The sequence below is a fragment of the Pungitius pungitius genome, chromosome 12 (genome assembly GCF_949316345.1).
Source record: "Pungitius pungitius chromosome 12, fPunPun2.1, whole genome shotgun sequence".
NCBI lineage: Eukaryota > Metazoa > Chordata > Actinopteri > Perciformes > Gasterosteidae > Pungitius > Pungitius pungitius.
Window position 1 is genome coordinate 4,352,897 of NC_084911.1, and position 22,524 is coordinate 4,375,420.

General features: G+C 38.4%; 1 protein-coding gene and 2 gene segments (V, D, J or C); all 3 read left to right on the forward strand.

Moving 5' to 3' along the window:
- Positions 1–1,307: 1,307 nt before the first annotated feature.
- Positions 1,308–1,787, forward strand: LOC134132986 (immunoglobulin heavy variable 3-21-like). The segment is given in 2 exon segments: positions 1,308–1,363; positions 1,450–1,787. Coding segments are annotated over 2 exon segments (387 nt in total).
- Positions 1,788–4,463: 2,676 nt separating this feature from the next.
- On the forward strand, positions 4,464–5,082 carry LOC119219967 (Ig heavy chain V region 1-72-like). The segment is given in 2 exon segments: positions 4,464–4,584; positions 4,669–5,082. Coding segments are annotated over 2 exon segments (453 nt in total).
- Positions 5,083–6,003: 921 nt separating this feature from the next.
- LOC119217807 (immunoglobulin mu heavy chain-like) lies at positions 6,004–21,482 on the forward strand. The gene is made up of 13 exons (XM_062565934.1): positions 6,004–6,128; positions 6,222–6,515; positions 11,067–11,138; positions 13,595–13,897; positions 17,915–18,232; positions 18,354–18,650; positions 18,745–19,056; positions 19,174–19,458; positions 19,582–19,908; positions 20,065–20,382; positions 20,552–20,839; positions 21,006–21,154; positions 21,364–21,482. The coding sequence occupies exons 1-13, from the start codon at positions 6,086–6,088 to the stop codon at positions 21,370–21,372; spliced, it is 3,015 nt and encodes a 1,004-aa protein (XP_062421918.1). The 5' UTR covers positions 6,004–6,085; the 3' UTR covers positions 21,373–21,482.
- Positions 21,483–22,524: the final 1,042 nt, after the last annotated feature.

The window sequence follows — 22,524 nt, forward strand, 5'->3', positions numbered from 1 at the left end:
ACATACGTTTTTGTTGTGACTTAAACGCCAATGAAATGAACATATAAATTGTATATCTACAGATGATATCGTTGGATGCTGTATTCCAATAAGTGCAAAAAGAGTATTTCAACAATGTAAACATTTTTTCCCAATAAAAGATGTTAACACAAACAGGCTACATATACAAACAGTATGTCATAAATCAGCATCGTTGTATTACTCAGATTGACCACTAGAGGGAGACAAAGCTCCAAATACAGAGGTGCAGATTTGCAACATTGATCAGGAATCAGGAACATTTATTGCCAAAATATAGTAGACATAGAAGGAATTTAACTGTTGGAGCATAAAATTCAACATAATGACAATGATACAATGATCCATGAGAAAAATTAAATATAGTATTCTATTTACAACTCAACAAGGGATAAAGGATAAAAAGCAGATTAAATTAAAAATAAACAGTTTAAAAATAATTAGTCATTGCACTAGCGAACAGATAATCATACTCTACACAACTGTGTTGTGAGTGTATGTGAAAGTGACAAGTGTACACACATGTGGAGTGTGAAGGGAGTCATCGGTGGAAAAAAGGCTGTCAGTGACCCACTACAAACGGGTCCGCGACCCACTAGTGGATCGGGACCCACCAGTTGAGAAACACTGCACTAGATGTTATGAGACAGAGGTGCATTTAGTTGAAAGCTCTAACAGATACTGTTTGTACAGCTTCTCTTTCCATAAATACAAACACACAGGGTCACTGTAAATGTGTGCACATGTCTACTTTGTGGGTTAACATTAAAAAAGTTTTAAAGGTAAGTTTTGAGTAACTTATTTAATCCACAAAGGTCCTGGATGATGGGGATAAGAGGTTGGCCTCAGACCAGTGATCTTGAAGGGAATCTTAAAGTTTGGAGGTAGAGAGAGGATCGGGTCATTAAAGGTAGTACAGGTGATGTTAAGAGAGCATTCAAGATGTTGATCAATTGCAAACTTTATACATGTGCATCTGCAACAAGTCAGATAACTATTGAAAGTGCTCAATTAGAGGAACATACAGTGAGCATTCCATCCATCCACATATCACTTCATTAAACTGGATTTTTTTTCAGGTTGTGAAGGGGCCGAGCAAATACCAGGTGTAAAATAATACATCTACTTTCATGTGTCACCATGTGACACTATTCCAGGCTTTGGTCTGCTGTGACAGAACAGTTCATCCCTCTGTTGAATCAAAGAGGAGGAGTCAATGCAAAACTCAGATGTCTTTCTCCTCTACTTATGTGGCTGCAGAGAGGAGGACAGAGGACAGTGGACACACAGTTAACCATGAAGGACTTTAGGACAGGACTGCTGCTTTTAACTGTCTTCTGTGCAGGTGAAGAATTTCTCTGATCTTGATTCCACACGTTTCCACTTGCTGTTAACGTATCACATGACATGCAGATCTTCTTCTCTTGACAGGTGTTGATGGTCAGACTCTGACACAATCCGAAGCAGTGATTAAAAGGCCTGGAGAATCACACATGTTGACTTGTACAACATCTGGATTCACATTCAGCAGCTACTGGATGAGCTGGATCAGACAGGCTCCTGGAAAAGGACTGGAGTGGATCGCTGCCATCACCACATCTAGTTCTTATATCTATTACTCCCCATCAGTTAAGGGTAGATTCACCATCTCCAGAGATGACTCCAGCAGTAAACTGTATCTACAGATGAACAGTCTGAAGACTCAGGACACGGCTGTGTATTACTGTGCTAGAGACACAGTGAGAGACAATGATGAGAGAGCTGTTTAAAAACTACTTCCTCTATTCACCTCGTCCACTGAGAACATTTAGACGTCTCTGTGTCACTTGTCCTGAACCACAGATATAATGAAGCTGTGTTATTGTATGTATATTGGATGTGCTTATTATATTATTACTAAAATGTCAGGGTGTATTAAAAGGATAAACATTCTAAATATAACATTACATATTTATATATATATTTATGATATAACATTCCTTCTCCTTACCTTATTAACTAATCTAAGCTATGACAAACTAATGAATACAAAATATTTTGTTAATTGTCACGACTGAACTATGGCCCTAAACCCAAATGCACGACTCCTGAGACGAGGTTCAAAATCAACGTTTATTTACAAAAGGCAACAAATGAAAATCCCTCTCAGCAGAGGAACAAACCCTAAACTACATCTAAGAACCAAAAGGATCTAGAAAATAAACACTAGGCTGAAATAGGAGCCAACAGAAAGCGAACCTGAACAAGGTACAAAGAACAAAGCAACACTTGTCAAAGGACATTGGTCCACACGGGTTCTCTGTAACGTGGGACAAGACCAACTGGCCCAGGACAAAGGGAGACGCAGACAATACACACACAGGGTAAGGACACAGGTGGAGACAATCAGGGGCAGACAATCGGACCGGCACACAGGGGGAAGGAGCAAGTTGCCTGAAACAAGAGGAGGGTTGATTTTCAAAATAAAACAGGAAATCACAAGACAACGTAGACACAAGACAACTTGACTGGCACCGCTTCTTGGACATGACATGCCAGCAGATGTGTTTCCTCTTACCACTGCCATCGGTTATTTTTGCATGTCTCAGGTTTCACTTCCTAAATATCTAATTTCTTCATGAGGCTCCATGTTTCTCTGCATGTCTGTGGCTTCAAATGACTGATATTTAAATACCGAAACCTTAAAAGTCCAAAAAACAGCTGCAGAAAATGAAAATCAAATATTAATTTAGATGAATTTAGATTATCTCACTTTCACTTTATTTGTGTAAACGATAACCATGCAAATCTTTCACTATCACTTTTGAAATTGCATTATTGGAACTGGTCTATTGAAGGACTTTGAGTGAGTTATGAAATTAATTTTATTGAAAAAAAAAAAAAATTAAAAGTTTTAGATGTTCCTGTACTCGTGTTGCTACTGATTTCTTATTCACAGCTACGTTTACCTGCCCACCACCTCACCTCGTCTCCCAGGTTTCTCTCTGCTCTTGAGTCACTCCGCTGCCCCAGAACCGTTACAATCATGATATTTATGTGACCTGGCTAATGGAAAATAATTTATAAAAATGAAATAATCTGTACTCATAGACTTTAGAGTCAATCATGACTGGAGAAAGGCAACAGTTGATCTCATACTAAAATGTTGTTTAATAATTAGAAAATATGCCATCAAGCAACAACTTATCTTTGTTAGCAATTAAAAATTCATTTGACATGTGTTTAAATCTGTAAATGCAGCTAAGTGTGTTTTCTTTGTGCTCAGAGGTGAGTTCAAAGCACGTTTTCACTGTGCAGATATAATGAACAGATTGGAGAGACTGTCCAACTGGCTCCAGTTAGACCACTGGGAAGTTTCATATGTGTGATCCCATGCAAACTCAGGGACCTTCCTTGTTGCTCAGCTATAAAAACATCACATCAGTCTGTTGAGTTCACAGCTCGTCAGGTTCAACATCACCATGTTCTCAATAGCTCTGCTGCTGCTGTTGGCAGCTGGATGTAAGTTCCTCTTGATTCATCAAAGTCATTCCTTCTTCTTGTATAACTTGATGTTAAAGAAAAATCTTTTTTAACAGGTGTGAAGTGTGAGCAGTTGACGCAGCCGGCCTTGTGACTGTGCAGCCCGGTCAACGTCTGACCATCACCTGTCAGGTGTCTTATAGTCTTGGCTACTACACAGCATGGATCAGACAACCTGCAGGGAAAGGACTGGAATGGATTGGAATGAAATATACTGGAGCGTCACGCTACAAAGATTCACTGAAGAGCAAGTTTAGTATCGACTTGGATGCTTCCAGTAAAACAGTGACTCTAAACGGACAGAATGTGCAGCCTGAAGACACGGCTGTGTATTACTGTGCAAGATACCCACAGTAACACAAACCATCAGTACAACTGCACAAAAACCTCTCAGTGCCTGAACACTTGTTACACAAAGCCACCAGAGGAGGAGTCCTCAGACCACCAATGATTCAACACCAGCTCACTGTTACAGCAGTTTAAATACCTACATGTTACAATTACTAATATGCTAATCATGCATGCTCACGCTAGACTGTAATTACACTTGAACAATAATTAAATAATAATAATTAGGGCTGTGTAGGGGCCGTATCACACAAGTATGTTGCTAAAAATCTGCATGCAATGTAGATAAAACAGAATATTGCGAATAACAATAATAATGCGAATAATAATACAATTAGAAAAATATTAGAAAAATATGCTTATACTTTTCCAGTAGCACAAATATTTTTACATTATGAATAGTTGTCATTAATTTGGAGCTTTTACATCACCCTTCTTTGCTGTTGTGTACTTATTTGATTTCACCTGCTTTCCATTTTGTCTTTTGAAACCTGTTGAGGGAGGTTCATGCAAATTGTTCCTTCCTTAAAACAATGCCGTATGCAGCTCTCATGTCATTGATGACGCAGCATCTGGGCTACTAATATATCTTGAAAACATTCAGAGCAGAACACAGTGGATAAAGTGTTAACAAGTGTTAAAACATAATGGAAAATATGATTTCCTGGAGTTTGTTCTTCATAGTTACTATTAATGGTGAGAACAGTTTCTGCTTTAACATGTGGAGACACTCACTTATCTACCTGTGAGGTGTGCTGATTACAATGTCTTTTCTTACAGGAGTTTGGAGTGAGATCAAACATGAACAGTCTCCCTCCGAGGTGAAAAAACCTGGAGAGAAAGTGAAGATGTCATGTATCATATCAGGTTATAGCATGACAAGCTACAACATTCACTGGATACGACAGAGGCCAGGAAACGCTCTGGAGTGGATTGGGAGGATGGACACAGGGAACAACTCTCCTACTTTTAGCAGCTCCTTTCAAAGCCGCTTCATCATGACTGAAGATGTGCCCAAGAGCACTCAGTACCTGGAGGTCACGAGCCTGACAGCAGAAGACTCAGCTGTTTACTTCTGTGCTCGAGACACAGTGACTGAAGACAGTGGAGCAGCTGAACAAAAACATCCACAGACAACAAACAGCAATCTCAAAGGACAGTACTTTAATATATATCTACTTTAGAGCCCAATATACTGTATTTTAAAGCCACATCTAAACATTTATTATCTCCATGATTTCAAATCACTCACAGTTATATAATGTGTTATGTTAATTGAAAACGCATAAATTAATTCTTAAATACGAATGCCATAACCAATATATATTATATAATCATCAGTTTCCAAGGGGCTCTCTGGTTGAGATAAGTATCTTTACACTTTTAATACTATGGAGCTACTCTTATCAATACTGTGTTGTAAAAATTGCTTTTAAAAATCCATAAATAAACAAATAGATTTAAAACATGAACATACAATAAACATTCCATCCATTCTTAAATCCCTTCAGTAAACTGTTTTTTTTATTGCCAACGATTTTTTAACACAGTTTAAACATGAATCATGATGTCTGTATCTCAGGTGCTGCTGCCTTTTTCAACTTGATGTCTGGAGTCTCTCTGGTATTCTCAAGGTGAACAATTCTGCTTCAAGTGTAATTAGTTAAAAAGAACAGTGACTCTAAAGGGACAAAATGTGCGGCCTGAAGACACTGCTGTCCATCACTGTGCAAGAGACCCACAATGACACAAACTATAGGAACAAATTAATTACTTGACACATCAACAAAGCCTAAATATTGGTTTATTTTTGCACATTCTGAAGTTCAACATCAGCACACTCAGCAAAACATAGTCTCAATGAAACTTAATTTGTAGTTTAGGCAGATATTCAATAATATGTTGATTAGTGTAAATATAGATCTGCTAGTTTGACATGCCTGCATTATTGTATTTCTTTGAGAGGTCCATTTAAGCTAATGTTTAAATTAATAAATACATCTACTTTCTTGTGTCACCACGTGTTTGACACTATTCCAGGCTTTGGTCTGCTGTGACAGAGCAGTTCATCCCTCTTTTATAGCCTCCTTCTATATGCAAAGTAAACTTCCTCACAGCCTCCTTTAAAGACTTGATATCACGCTGTCAGTCGCAGCAGAAGAGGAGAAGCTCCCATCAGATCAACCTCCACACCAACATGTTCTCTGTAGCTCTGCTGCTGCTGCTGGCCGCTGGATGCTGTGAGTCTCACTGAGGCAGAGACATGGACATCACAGCACACTGACTGCTCACTGCTATTACATTGATACACTATTTCATGTTTGCCTCCACAGGTGTGAAGTGTGAGCAGTTGACGCAGCCGGCCTCTGTGACTGTGCAGCCCAGTCAACGTCTGACCATCACCTGTCAGGTGTCTTATAGTCTAAGCAGCTACAACACAGCATGGATCAGACAACCTGCAGGGAAAGGACTGGAATGGATTGGAATGAAATATACTGGAGCGTCATACTTCAAAGATTCACTGAAGAGCAAGTTTAGTATCGACTTGGATGCTTCCAGTAAAACAGTGACTCTAAACGGACAGAATGTGCAGCCTGAAGACACGGCTGTTTATTACTGTGCAAGAGAACCACAGTAACACAAACCATCAGTACAACTGAACAAAAACCTCTCAGTGCCTGAACACTTGTTACACAAAGCCACCAGAGGAGGAGTCCTCAGACCACCAATGATTCCCCACCAGCTCACTGTTACAGCAGTTTAAATACCTACATGTTACAATTACTAATATGCTAATCATGCATGCTCACGCTAGACTGTAATTACACTTGAACAATAATTAAATAATAATAATTAGGGCTGTGTAGAGGCCGTATCACACAAGTATGTTGCTAAAAATCTGCATGCAATGTAGATAAAACAGAATATTGCGAATAACATGTTTCCCACACAAAACATCGTAAGTATGCAGTGAACTGGTGAACAACGAGAGGCGTCCGAGAGCCTGAAGGGATGGACATCCCTGTGCTCCAATGGGGCTCTCCGAAGGTCCTAAACAAAGAGCCGCCTCCATCATAGTCACCAAACAAAAAGACTATATGTTACAACTACAACGTGGAACAATAACTAAACAAAAAACAATTTTCAGAGTCAAGGTGCTGTTGTAATCCGAGCGCACTATGTATTAAGCTCCCTTTCTTTGCTGTTGCTAAATAGCTTGAAACAGGTCCGTGCACATATAACTTTATTAAATTCTCCAGTATAGTCCTTGCTTTGCTCGCACGACAGGATCAATGATGGTGATGATGATGACTGTTGGGTTTCTTGGTGGCACAAAAGCTGTTGATGCTCTTGTGTGCTCTTCACTCGAGTTGTATCTCAGGGGGTAGAAGAAGTTTTCCTTCTTGGTGAGCTGCTTGGGCCGACTGGGGGAGCCGGACTTCAATGGAGCAGTTGGAAAAAGGTTGGAGATGCCTGAATCCTTAATCCTGAGTCATATCCGGCAAGTTGATTTGAGGAGGCGCCCTTTAACCTTTAATTGACGTGAGTTGATTTGTAAAAATTGATCTGAGGAGATACTGCAGTCTTAACCTTGCCCAAATCTCAGGGCTGTTTCACCCAGAGAGAGAAATCACACCAAGGTGTGATGGCACGTTCCTTTTGGGGGTTTTATTTCCTGCAGCAGAAAACTGGGTTGGAAAGTCAGCCTTGGTTTTACACTATGATGGAGCCCAACACTATTAAAAATGTACTGTAGAAATGCATACATTCATTATAAAATACCCAATACCATGATGAACCAAAACGATTTTCTTGCCACTGACGATATACAATTTTATTACAAGTATACAAATCATCAGATCATCCTACAAGCTCAGTTGGCTGACGATGTAATGCAGCCCCCCTACGACATAGTGGCATTTTGCTTGGCAGGGTTCGAATCCAGGTTGTGGCGAACTTTTAATAAAGGTTCTTTTGTGTATTTCTTCAGTGATGTAGTGCTCACTTATACAATCATTATCGCTGCAATGGATATGGGATGCATTTTGAACATTTTCAGCAATATGTTTGCAAATGTGTGACTACACAAGACAACATTTGCCGTTGTCGGGGGAAACCAAACATGCATGCGTAGCCAAACCAGTAGTTCAAAAACCAGTAGGCACGTAACACCGTCACTGAAAAATGCGGTCTCGTTTGAGACTTTATGAGCAAATACAGGATCCCTTTGTACTCATGTCATGTCTGACATTTAAACTCAACATTTACATTTAACATTTAGATTTAGATTTAACATTTAGATTTAGATTCAACATTTAGATTTACATTTAACATTTGCATTTAAATTTAACATTTAGATTTACATTGAACATTTAAATAAAACATTTAACATTTACATTTACATTTACATTTAACCTTTACATTTAGGGTTAGGGTTAACGCTAAATGTACGAAAACTGGGCAGGATTTAAGAACGTGCAATATTTTACAAACAGCGCCCCATAGTTTAACCAATTTAAGGGTGACTACGACTGTGTTGTGGAAAAATTATATAACCTGATGTTTTCCTTTGTTCGTGGCTCACAAGCTTAAGCAACCGTTAATGGCCTGTGGACTGCTGAGGCTTGTCTTTTAAAAAATATACTGTATCACAACTATTTAAAAAAAATCTGTTTTATTGAAACGTTTTAATATATGTATCATCCGTGAGTGCCTTTTTCTTTTGTTTTATGCCACAGAGGTTTTATTTCTCATCCAAATTACAAGGTTTTACTTCACAATGTATATAACTCCATACCTGTTTTTTTACTCCTGTAAAACTACCATTTCTATGTATAATTTTACAATTGGAAAAAAAACTTACTAAAAACTACCATTTCTATGTATAATTATACAATTGGAAAAAAATCTTACTAAAAAGAAAAAGACAAATGATTTACCAAAATCAGTAGACCCTCAAAAACGAAGATAAACTCAATACATTAAAAGTGAGAAGCAGAATTCTCCTTTTTGGGGTAATTGTTTAGTCACGGTGCTGGAAAAAAGTCATAAATTATATTGCTTTCTAATGCGTGTTGCCAGTCTTGTTTGGATAAAATAAGCTCAGACAAAGGATTATTTAAGGAAAAGTAATGAGAAAGTTACAAATAATCAAAAACAAAACAAAAGCAACAACTTTTAAATGTCAACGGGTATAATTTAAAATACAACAGTACATAACACTGACCATGTTTCATGATTTCCCCGCTGAGTCCACAGAACAAGAATGAGCAAAGCAACATATCAGTGGGTGGTTTTTGTACGAGCACGTTGTACTGTGTATGGTGGGAGCCACAGTGATATGGCTCCATACAAAAACCTGCCATGAAGGGAACTGAGGCGCAGTGACTCCAAAAGAAGAGAAGCTCAGATCATAAAATCACTACTCTGAAGAAAGGTTGGATTCAAACAACTGGTAGAAGGAAGCATACATTTGTGGTTCTTTTTTTAAATTTTAGCTTAAAAATCAATATAATATAATAATATATTTCACATACTGAAAAACTATTGAAGGAGTACTGATTACTTACAGTTAATTTGATGTAAATAATTATCCACTTTGGTGATATGCCTGAAAAAGAATCTAATAATAATGCATCACCTTGTCAGAGCCTAAAGTTTTGTTATTTGCTTCACACACTGGAGAAATGTGATCACTTGAGTTACCTAGTTTCACCAAATCACTAGACACATTAAAATAAATGTTAAGTGGACAAGTGGAACATCAAATTAATAGGGATTGTATGTTTTTCAGTTTTACTTTTTATTCTGACAAACAATCATAAAAACACAGATCTGTGACTACTTTGATGTCAGTCTGTATAAAGTGTGTTTCAAATGTAAGATATTGGTCAATCACATTAAGAATGTACTATCCTTTATTTAAAAAGCACATCTGTACGAGCACACACGTTGTTAAAGTGGAAAACAGTTGGACTATAACAAGAGATGCTATCCATAGAAAAGTGAAAATATCTGCATGTTTTTGAGTTGTGATTATCAACATGCACACTTCTTAATATTTATGTAACACAGGAAACAGGTGCTTCCACAGCCTGTTAACAAACTGTAACTTTAGACCACAGCACTAATAATAGTAACATGATGAAAAGTTACACACAATAATGCAAAGGTGAAAAGGATTTGGAAAAGGGAAAAGAATGATTTTAAGATTTCAATAATAAACACTTCACAAAAAACAATTCACCACAGAGTGAAATAAAATTTTCCTAAAATAAGTTACCAATATTCAGAAAAATAATCAGGACATTGGCATTGATGCTCATTTCTGATTTTGGAAGATGAGCAAAAGAACACATAGTTGTTTGAAGGAGATGTTACCATAGCAACCTAACGTTTAGAGACGAACTATGACTTGTTTACATTAGCTATGATAATACAGTTACTCTGTATTGGCTTTAATCCGTTAGTGCCAGGTGCATCAGCTAGGAATCAGGACTTAAACGTATGGAGCCAAATTGAGGCCAAAAGGTTTTATCATTTTAAAAACAAATGAAGGGAGCCTGAAAGTTTTGGTTTGGTTGTTGAACATTGAAAAATACAAAAATGTATTTAAAATAAAAAATGGTCCAAAAAAATTTATGGAAAATGTATTTGTTATATTTCAGCGTGGTCCAGTTAGAGAGAATTTCCTCCTGCAAAAGTCTGTGACATCACAATTGTGTTTAATATGCGCTGTAATTTTCGTATTGAAGTATCCAACAGTTGAATTAACATTTGTGTGTAATTCATTAACAACTGAGTGTCAGAAGGTGTTTAAGCCATTAGTTTGTATCAAGTTTTCCTCTTTCACACAGCCATACGTGAGATGATGACAGCACACTTGATAGAAAATGAATGATGTTTACTTTTGTAGTTTGTTCTGTACATTAAGTGTTTAAATGCAAGTTAACAGGGTAACAGTATTTTAACTGAATCAATTCAATGCAGCAGATCTGGATCTGACGGGTCTGATACAGAGGAAGTGTTGCCTAACTGTTGTCAACTCACACTCATATTTTATGTGCCCCAGACCACAGGAAATGTGTCTCAAGGGATGTGGTAATAAGGAGTCCACTGGGAATTGCTTTGCCATTAAAACATGTTCCCTGGTTTAAATGACTTTTTGTATTGGAAGCACGTTGGAATATATCACTGTGATGATTACTTTGACTACTGGGGGCAAGGAACTCAAGTCACTGTGACTTCTGGTGAGTAATTAACTCTTTTAAGTGAAGATTATTCTGTATTTTTACCAGTTGATTATGAAATTCATGTTGAGATTAATGTTTTTTAAAGTGAAAATACTGCCATCGTTTGAATATAAAATTACTTATTTAAGTTTTGCTGCAACCACCTAAAAACCCTAAAGTTGTGAGAGGTAAACATGTTAGAAGGAATTAAATGGGAAAAGAAAAAATAACTGCTGAAGTGTAGTTTAAAAAAAAAGAACAATAAAACAATTATGATGAAAGTATTTCTTAAACCAACCACATAATAGTAGCAGTTTCGAAAGGATCAAATGAAACAGCAATTCAAATGTGTTAAAAACTATAAAACAACCGCTGTGTTCAATTAAATTCCTTTCAGTTTTTCTGATTCAAATATAAGTGTTTGACATCACATATGAAAGACATTTAAATTGATAAATAAATATGGATTAAAAACAATAACGTAATAGATGAGTGACTTGTAAATTAGAAATATTGCATCCTTTTCAATCGTTCAATTAATTAAAATATGAGTTTGTTTTTAGTTTTACACACTGCTGACAATAAAATTCCAGTGCAGGAAGCTGTGGGTGAGGTTTTTGTATTAGTGTTTATCACAGTGTGGGTATGGGGTGGGGGGCACTGAGATATTCATTCATACAAAAACCTAAGAGCAGAAACTTTAAACTCTCCCATTCTCATTGTGATAAACCAACAGGACAGACTGTTTTTCAACTGGAATGTAGAGTAAGTACTGTGTTCATCACTTTTAGATGGATATTAGTCATTACAAGTTAGTTAATAAGTAGATTAAAGTCACAGAAGTAAATGTCATCATCCAGTAAATCAACTTTCACAACTGATTGAGAATCAGCAAGGAAAGAAAAACTCTAAAGATACAATCAGGTCATTATTTCGAGCAAGTTTTTTGTGTGTTTCAGTCACCTAATTAAGTTTTTAAGGCATTTTTCTGGTACGACAGGTTTTTGTTCAGGCAGTGACAGGAGATGCATCACTGTGATGCCTTCGACTACTGGGGACAAGGGACTGAAGTTACAGTGACTTCTGGTGAGTAATTATCAAATATATTAAGTTGATAAATAGTGAAGACTTTTCCATATTTTTCCCGGTTTATTATGAAATTAATGTTGATTTCAAATCAGCTTAAACTAAGATGTAATGGACCTAAAAATAGTAAATCCAAGTATTAGACCAAAGAGATGAGTGTAAATGGTATATTCACTAAGTACAATCAGTTATTAGATGAAAAAGGTTGTTAAGTATTTTTGCACTAAAAAGGTAACTAATTACTTGGGAAAAGTACCAATAATGATCATCTCTAGTAAGCAGGTGAAAGAGTCTTCATATGGACAGTAGAACTGGCCTGGGTAATATGTAATATTTGGACCTCAGTGGCTTCAAAGGTGTCTTTAAGTGAATGTTTTTGCACTTTGGATGTAATGTCATGTTACACTGTGACGGTGCTTTTGATTACTGGGGAAAAGGCACCATGGTAACAGTCACATCAGGTAAGACATCTTAATAGTTCTGATTAGAGAAGGACATTCCAGACATTACTTAAATATTCACTATAATTTAATGTAGCCGTAACTCAGCAATCAACATTTTGTTGCATGACAAGATTGTTTAGTTCAGTTGGATTTCAAATCTATCAAAAACCTCATAATGAAGTTCAATTTACTCAACATCTCAATTGTTACTTCAAAAGTAAAAGGTTTTAATGCTCTACGTTTCTTTAAATGTCCAAAATTGCTATTTTCAGCACAGGATAAAACGCTGGATATTTGCTGCAAACATATTTGGCTTTGTTTATTACTCTAAATTGTATTTTTAGTTTAGAAGTAATTTTTAAAACATAGTGTGATTCATTAAATGTAAAGGCAGACTTGTGTGTTTGCATTTAGACGTGGCCGCTAAGTACATTCAGCATGATAATGATTTGTATTTCCGTGTAAAAGTTACCTCAGTAACCGTTTTATTAGGTAAATACTATATACTATATAAATATTTTATACATACCTTCTGAATTTAAATTAATTTTTTATGTTTTTGTGACAATATGACTGACATCAATGTTATATAATGAATGTAACTATGGGAACGGTGACTTAACACTTCGATTTCTTTAATTTTAAAGGATATACTATGGATTATAGTCAAACTTGTGCATTTAATGTAATTTACCTTTTTATATACAGAAAAAAAATAAATCTCTAAAATATTCAATGGCAGAGGTTAAACTTGCTACAACCAAACAAATAAATTACATGCTGAATTATAGAGGAACATGTATTGAGAGCAACATCTTAAATGGTAAAAATGCCTTGCCTTGTTCCACTACTGACTCTCGATTGACTTCTAAGTAGTATTTATACTGAAAAAGTCTCAAATTTAATTTTTAAATCGTAATCTTATCTGTTTTTTTCCTTTTCTAGCCACTTCAACCAGACCGACGGTGTTCCCTCTGATGCAATGTGGTTCTGGGACTGGAGACACAGTCACTCTTGGCTGCTTTGCCAGCGGCTTCTCGCCCTCCTCGCTGACCTTTGCATGGAACAAAGTGAATGGAGCCGCCTTGACCGACTTCATCCAGTACCCTCCAGTTCAAAAGGGAAACTTATATTCCAGGGTCAGTCACATCCGAGTGAGCAGACAGGACTGGGAGGCAAAGGACGCCACTTTCCAATGCGCGGCGACCCATGCAGCAGGACGGGTAGAGGTCACCATCCAAAGACCAAGTAAGACTCATGCTACGTGATGGAGGAATGCCTTTGAGTCCATCATTTAACATCTAGTGGGTTTATAGTGTGTTTTATTCCTGCAAGATGGTAATTGACTAATTTTAGAATTAAAAACTAGAGTTTGTTATGATAAAATGAATGTAAAATATCCTAAATATAGTTCAATAAGTCTACTAAGTATTAGTCTCTAAGTTGAATCTATTTTTGGTGCGATTTTGGTTTGGTGAATTTTGCTGAGAATTGTATTTGGTGAAACTGTTATTTTTACCAGTCAAACAAACAAAAAAGTAAAAAATAATTGTTTTTAAATCAACAATTTGAAGGGAACATCTGAGCATGAAACTACAGTTTTACTGAAGTGAAGTAGCTTCACATGTCCTTGAATATGTTTGATTTCACAACAGGCCTCACAGACAAACCAAACAGTCAGGTGGAACAAGAAGGCTGACGCTCTTATTTCATTCTCTGCTTCTATACTTTTCGTCCTCTGCACCGTCTCAGAACAGATTATTGCACCATTTTCTGCTTCTTTTCCTCAATCTGCATTATTTTACTTCTTCTTGATGTCAGTCTGCCCCCACTTTCATTGTTTGTTGATTATTAACATTCAATCTGTGTTTGCTCGCTGGTTGCAGAAGAAAGCATTAAAGCTCCACTGTTTTATCATGTCATTTATTTTATTACATTCACAATATTTCATAACACTTTTCACAATTGCTTCTGCATATATATATATTTGTGTATGTGTTTTTTTTCAGTTGTGGTTATTGAATTGCCGACTCTTAAAGTGTTGGCCTCCTCTGATGAGGAAACCGAGGTTTCCTTCTCCTGCCTTGCCAAAGACTTTTCACCCGACGATTATGACATCAAATGGCTGAAAAACAACCAAGAAGTCCAAAACAAAATATTCGAGATCAAAACCATGACTGCTGAGGGCAGAAAGGATGAAAATGGAACCACACTGTACAGTGCCACCAGTTTCCTCATGCTGCCGTCCAGCGAGTGGACTCATGGCACTGAGTTGACGTGTCAGTTTAAGGGTAAAGGTCCAACGTTCATGAATTCATCGCTGACTTACAAAGACACAGACACCACTTGTGAGTAAATTCCACATTTTTCATCAAGAGATTCAAGGTAGATGTCGTTGCATTTTGTGTTTTGAAGCTATTTCCATTAAAAAGTTACTTCTTGGCAGGTGAGGGATGTCCTAAACCAGATGTGGAGGTCACAATCGAAGGCCCCACGATGGAGCAGATGTTCGTAAGCAGACAAGGAACCGTGAAATGTAATGTCAAGGTCAACAAACCATCAGTCCATAAGATTTCGTGGGAGAATCAGCACAAACAGGCAATAGCTGGAGCCTCAAAATCCCCCCCCAGAGGAAGCAAAGAAATAAGCCTTTCACTTGACATTGAGTATGACGAATGGAGCCGGGGGACAAAGTTCTACTGCGTTGTTGAACATAACGATTGGATTGAACCACTGAAGACGCCCTACGAAAGGATTCCTGGTAAGTGAACCAACCAGCGACTGTGTTTTGATTCCTCTCGTCGTACCATCAGACACGCCGTGGTCGTCAATGCGTCACGGACATTTCCTGCAGTGCCGTCGCTTGTTCCATCCGCGGCAGAAGCTCTAAACGTCCTCTCACACTTGCAGGAGGAGAAACTCAGCGACCTTCTGTGTTCATGCTTCCACCGCTAGAACACACTAGAAAAGACACGGTGACCCTCACTTGCTACGTGAAAGACTTCTTCCCTCGGGAGGTTTTCGTGTCTTGGCTTGTTGATGACGAGGAAGCAGATTCAAAGTACAAGTTCCATACCACGAACCCTGTAGAAAACCAAGGGACCTTCTCTGCTTACGGCCAGTTGTCTTTCAGCCTGGAGCAGTGGCAAAAGAGCGACGTGGTGTACAGCTGTGTAGTCCACCACGAGTCCGTGGCTAACACCACTAAAGCTATCGTCAGGTCCATTGGGTACAGAAGCTTTCAAAATACCAACCTGGTCAACCTCAACATGAACGTCCCTGAAACGTGCAAGGCCCAGTAGATGTTCTCCTGCCTTGCTGTGTCTTCTGCTGTTTGTTGCTTGTGATGTGACATTGTGTTTTGCCTTTTAATTCAGTTTAAAAAAAACTAATAAAAACAGCTCTTTGCAAATCTGTTGATGTTTGTCGCCTGCTGTTCACGTCTTTATTCAACACATGTTTACAGCTACATGTTTACTGTCAGCGTCACAGTGGGATCCTGTGTGTGGCCTTCAGGATGTTTGACACTAATGAATCAAACTCACCAAACCATGTTATAGCATGTAGAATAACACTAGAGCAACTCACTAACTACTACTACATGTGTTCATTGACTGTGCGATGTTTGTGTGACTTGTCTTTGTGTTTGCATTTACTCCGCTGGGTCTTGCACTCCCTTCACAAGAAAGATGATGGTCGAAGGTCTAATTCCAGCTCTGTGCTTTAAATCATTAATACACTGATTCACAAGCCAAGTCGCGCCTGCCACAACATTAATAAGGACTTTCAAAAGCAAGTCAGGATCATGTTGGGAGGAATTAAATCAACATAATCAATATTGTGCAAGGAAATGCAAATGAATTAGTCTGTATGGTTAAAAATAACAATTTAACAAGTAACAAAACATCTGCCAGTACTGTTTTTTTAATTGAAGGTTGGCTATTTTAAACTTAGACTTTAACTAGATCTAATCTGAGCTGATAAGTATTAAAGTATGCTACTCTAACACAGGAAAATGAACAGAATTTGGTCATTGAGCTCTTGTTGAAGCCTGCGTTTTTCCCAAAGTGCTCACTAAATAATGACTGTACACTACATGCAGACTTCTACAAGGGGAACAGTACGATGGAGGCAGAAGAAGATCACATGGGGAGCACGGGCCTCACCTTCATCCTACTCTTTCTCATCACTCTGCTGTTCACCATAGCAACCACTGCTTTCAAGGTGATGGAGACGCTTTATGTTACTGATGTGCACAGATTTGGATGATTCATTTATCAAATGCAACTGCAAAAGAAGACAGTTGTAAAATATATATATTTGTTTATTTTTTACAGTGTGACTTATTTCTAAATTCTTTCTGTCTTTTCAGGTTAAATGAAACAAGGTGAAACTTTGCATTGAATTTTCTTTTTGAAAATGTCTTATAAACTCACAGTATCATGTAAGTAATCACATTTGTCAATTTTCATTTTAATTACAAGAGCTTTCTGTCTTTTAACAAATAAATCTCTAAAAGAATTTAATATTTGATGTTGCTTATACTTCTTGTCTTTCATTGCTCAGAAACTGTTCATACTGCATGTTGTTTGAACTATAATCAATCATTTATTATACTCACAACTGTACTTATTTTATTTTCTCAAGCATTTGATCTTTAAAGAAATAATACACTATGCATTATGTTCTCATGTTCATCACCTCCCCAGCACCAGGAATCATCCAATCATGTTCAACTTAATATGAAAATGTGTGGACTTCTCAGGTCTAATATTAACAGAGTGGAGAAGTGAAACCTTGCAGCGTCATGAGAAGCCATGTGAACTCTCTGTGAAAACATGTAAAGTGATATGAGACATTCAAATGTGTGCTCTGCTTCTCTAACTGACTCCTCACACCTGGTGTCAGTGATGCACTGTTGCTCTTTGCACTGTTTCACTTCTGTATTTTGGTCCTTTTTTGGGACCCGGGTGTTACTCAATGCTTCCGCTTGCTGCTGGCTCTGATCCCTCTGCCCTGCCATGCTGCATCTGTGCAACAGCCCTGTGTCCACCTGACTATGAGACACCACACACTGTACAAGTACCACTCTGCCATCTAGCCTACATACAGAGACACCATGTTTAGAATTAAGACAACACAGGTTACCTGACCAAGACCTTAAGGTATGTGCGACTGAAAGGATGAAGTCTGCTCATATTTTTAAAACATGTACATCTGGCGGTTGAGGCGAGTAACGATGTAAATCTCTCCCCAATATCTCAGGACAGCGGGTTGTCTCTCCAAACGTCACGTTACACCCAGTTTGGCAGGGTGAATTCGGGAAGTCACCAATCAGACTCATCTGCAACATTCAAGGCTTCTTTCCAGACCAACTGAGTGTGGAGTGGAAGCAGGAAAACCAAGCTCTAAACGTTGTGCAAACCCAAACCAAGCTTCAGAGTGTGGAGGGAGAGGAGAAAACCTTCAGTCTGAGCAGTGAGATTGAGCCAGATATGACTGAGTGGGCACAGGGCTCAAGTTTTACGTGCACATCTGTTCACATCAATCAGAGGTTTATGAAGACCACAAGAATTTGTCAATGTAAGTACGTCTGTCTACTGTCTCACAGCGCGATATACAAAATGTGAATATTACAAGATGAAAAGCGTTATTTGAACCGTTTAAATTAGATCAACAAACCAAAATGTTTTTTTTCCTAAAGATCAAGCAGCAGCCTCTCCTTCCATCAACGTGGAGATTCCCAGCTTCAAGAAAGTCATGACGGAAGAATCTCCCCTAAAAGCAACATGTTTTGTCCACACTGGTCTTAAGGCCAAGGTGACGTGGCTGCTGAATGAGGGAGACCCAGCGGGTGGCACCGTGACACAGGACACCAACACAACTCATTCAGTCAGTGAACTGACGCTTCCTTCAAGTCGATGGAAACAACTCAAGTCTATAACATGTCAAGCTGACCACAAGTGCTTCTCCTCTACTAAGAAGACTGTGCAAATCGCAGGTGAGACAACCACACGCCATGAAAACCAGATGTCTTGTGACTGCATGGTGCATGAATGAAGAAGCCTGCTGGGTTTTCTGTCTGTTTCATCCAGAGCCTGCAGTTACAGATCCATTGATTGAGATCAGGAGATCTCTGAAAGACCTGCTGAAAGGAGACAGCGCCGTGCTGGAGTGTGATGTCACGACACTCTGGTCACGTGACCTGTACGTCACCTTTCAAGCCAACGGTGTTGACATCTCCGACAAACAGTATGTTGAACTTCCTGCAGCCTCGAGCCTCCTTTCAGTCAGTAGAAGATTCTCTGTCCCATCAAGTGAGTTGAAGAAAGACGCAAGTTTCACCTGCAAAGTGAATCAAGGATTCTCCAACAGCTTTGAGTCAAACTCCACAGGCAGTTTCTTTGGTGAGAGGAGCAGCTCTTCATTCCCGTAGTGGTGGTTCACTCCATGTGTCACACTTAGTTGATCAGAAATAGACCCCTTCATTGATTCATTGAAGCACTGATTCATCTCATCTTTAGTGGAGCCATCGATGGCACTTCTTCTGGCCCCCGGTGAAGACTCAGGACCACAGAGACTCCTGTGCTTTGCTTGGGGCTTCAACCCTCAAGTGAAGTGGTCTTCAGAGTCCGAGCACAGACCTCAATCAACTACTGACGTCAGCATGGGTGAAGATGGACGCGTGGCGGTGACCAGTCATCTCCACGTCCCTCAAACAGAGTGGAGAACAGGGAAGGTCTTCACGTGTGAAGTATCTGACAAGTCTCTGAACGCAAGTGTGAGGAAGCACATCAGCCTCTGCTCAGGTAAAAGGAAAACGTGACAGACAGAGAGGAGATAAATTCATCTTCCATCAAGCATGACACCTTTGGTCTTCACACACTTGATTGGTTTTGCCTTTTGTGCCAATTCAAATGTCTCTTTTTCAGTAACTCCTGCATCATCTCAGATAGTCGGCGTCTACGTTCAGGGACCAGCAGCAGAAGAGCTTCTGAACAAGGGACAGGTGACTATCACCTGTCTTCTGGTCGGTCCTTCTCTCAATGATTTCTCCGTGACCTGGAAAGTAGGTGAGAACAATCATTCCCACGATGGCCATGAGGATTCTCCAGTGAGTCACAGCAACGGCACAGAAACTGTGCAGAGCTTCTTCAATGTGTCAGCGGCGGATTGGAATGGATTCAAACAAGTGTCTTGTGAGGCAAAGCACCGATGCTCCAAACTGGGCCACGAGGATCAAATAACCAAAAGCAGAGGTAGTGTCATCCACAAAAGGCCTTCATTTGTCTCTTTGTGATTATACATGTTTTTCTGGGGATATTTTCAATCTTTACGTTGACGTTTGTGGAAGCTGTCAGTGATTAAATTAGAAATGTTGAAAGCTTGATTTACCTCTTTTTGTCTTTCTAAAGAGCTGCATCCACCAACAGTGAAGATAACACCACCCACTGTAGATGGCCTTTCTACCTCCGACCCCCTTGCAATTATTTGCCAAGTCTCTGGATTCTTCCCGTCTGGTATCCGAGTGAACTGGGAGGAGGAGGGCCAGAGACTGCCTCCGACTCACTTCACCAACAGTCCAACATGGAAATACACCGGGAGCAGCACGTATTCCATGATCAGCAGACTGAACGTCTCAAAAACCAACAACAAGGCGTCTACGTATTCTTGTGTTGTCAGACACGAGTCATCGGAAACGCCTTTTGAAAGCACTATAAAGGACGTCTTTGGTGAGCTGTGGATGAGAATGAAGTAAATGACAGTTTACTGGTGGAATTCATTTCATCGTAGACAGAGATCAGTACAGAATACAGGCTCATACTGATTTATTTGATCGATTCTATTGGCTGAAATAAAGATAATCCAAATTGACAAAGACCTTTCCTCCCTGTTTTCCAGCCACAGTGACCCACAGCAAACCCTCAGCGACCTTGCTCCAGGGCTCCGGTGAGCTTGTGTGTCTGGTCTTTGGCTTCAGTCCTGCAACCATTAACATCACTTGGTTTCTTGATGACACCAAGGGACTGTTGGACTACACCACTAGTGAACCCCACAGAGGCCCAGATGGAACGTTCAACATTCAAAGCCACCTAAATGTGTCCCGAGTCATGTGGTTACCTGGCGGCAACATCACCTGCAGGGTGACACATGCAAACATCACCCTGTCCCTGGATGTCTCTAAACCAGGTGCTAGTTTGAGAACAAGTCTTTCTTGAACTTTACAGATTGCACAAATATGTTAACCACCCATTTCATACATGGTGGAATGAGTTAATGTCTCTTAGCAGCTCCCCTGCCACTGAAACAAAGTCCAGCAAAGTAACACATGTTACACGTTTCCATTCATTCACAGACTCCTTGAAGGACTGTCATTTCTTCGATGACATCATGCATGCTGAAGTGAACCAGGACACAGGTGTGGAAAGCTGGTATTTTGCGTTCACTTTCCTGGGTCTTTTCCTCACCTCCTTTATCTACGGTGTCTCTGCCACCATGATTAAGGTAAGAAACAACAGTACTACAATGTTATTTTAAAGTCATCTTCCAGTAACACAACTCTAATCTCTGCTATGTTCAATACTATTATAAATTGAATTTAGCTCACATATATAAATGAAATAAAACTTACCCAAATATTTGAATGTATTTTTTTAAATATAAATCAAATTGTCATTAAATGCTGACATATTCCCTATGCTTTCTCCTTATAGACTAAATGATGATGAACCCTGGACAGATCTCATCATATAATAATGTTTTGTTTTTCTTGTTTTAAAGTTTAAGTGATTCATGTATATTGTTGTTAAATGTTATGCAACTTCTCTTCTTTTCTTCTTTAGGGCTATAAATGTGTTTTATTATATGTGCAGTGCATCTCAGGTAAATTGCTGACAATAATAAATAAATAGAATACACATTTTATTGTTGTAATTTAAACACTAATGAAATGAAAAAATATTTTGTATATCTACAGAGGATATCTTTGGATGCTGTATTGCAAAAAGAGTATTTCAAACTTCAAACTTTTTTTCCATTAAAAGACGTTACCACAAACTACATATACGTACATACAGTATGTCATAAATCAGCATCGTTGTATTACTCAGGTTGACCACTAGATGGAGACAAAGCTCCAAATACAGAGGTGCATATTTGCAACATTGATCAGGAATCAGGGATTTTTGTCAAAAAATGTAAGACATACAAAGAATTTGACGGTTGGAGAATAACATCCGACAGTAAGACAATGAGACAAAACAAGACAAATGAAAGGGTCTGTTCTTTTTACAATTCACCTCCACAGTATGAAATAAAATAGAAAGCTCTGAGCTAGGGATAAAGGATGAAAAGCAGATTACATTTAAAATAAATAGTTTAAAAATAATAAGTCATTGCACTAGTGAACAGATAATCATACTCTACACAACTGTGTTATACAAAGATGTTAGCAGTTTATACAGTAATATATAAATCAGCATCGTTGTATTACTCAGATTGACTACTAGAAGGAGACAAAGCTCCACATACAGAGGTGCAAAAAACATTGATCAGGAATCAGGAACATTTATTGCCAAATTATGTTAGACATAGAAGGAATTTAACTGTTGGAGCATAACATCCGACAGAATGACAATGAGACAATGGACAACAAGACAAATTAAATGGTGTTATATATTTACAATTCAACTCCACAGTATGAAATAAAATAGAAAGCTCTGAGCTAGGGATGAGGGAAAAAAAGATTAAATTAAAAATAAATAGTTTAAAAATAATAAGTCATTGCACTAGCGAACAGATAATCATACTCTACACAACTGTGTTGTGAGTGTATGTGAAATTGACAAGTGTACGTACATGTGGAGTGTGAAGGG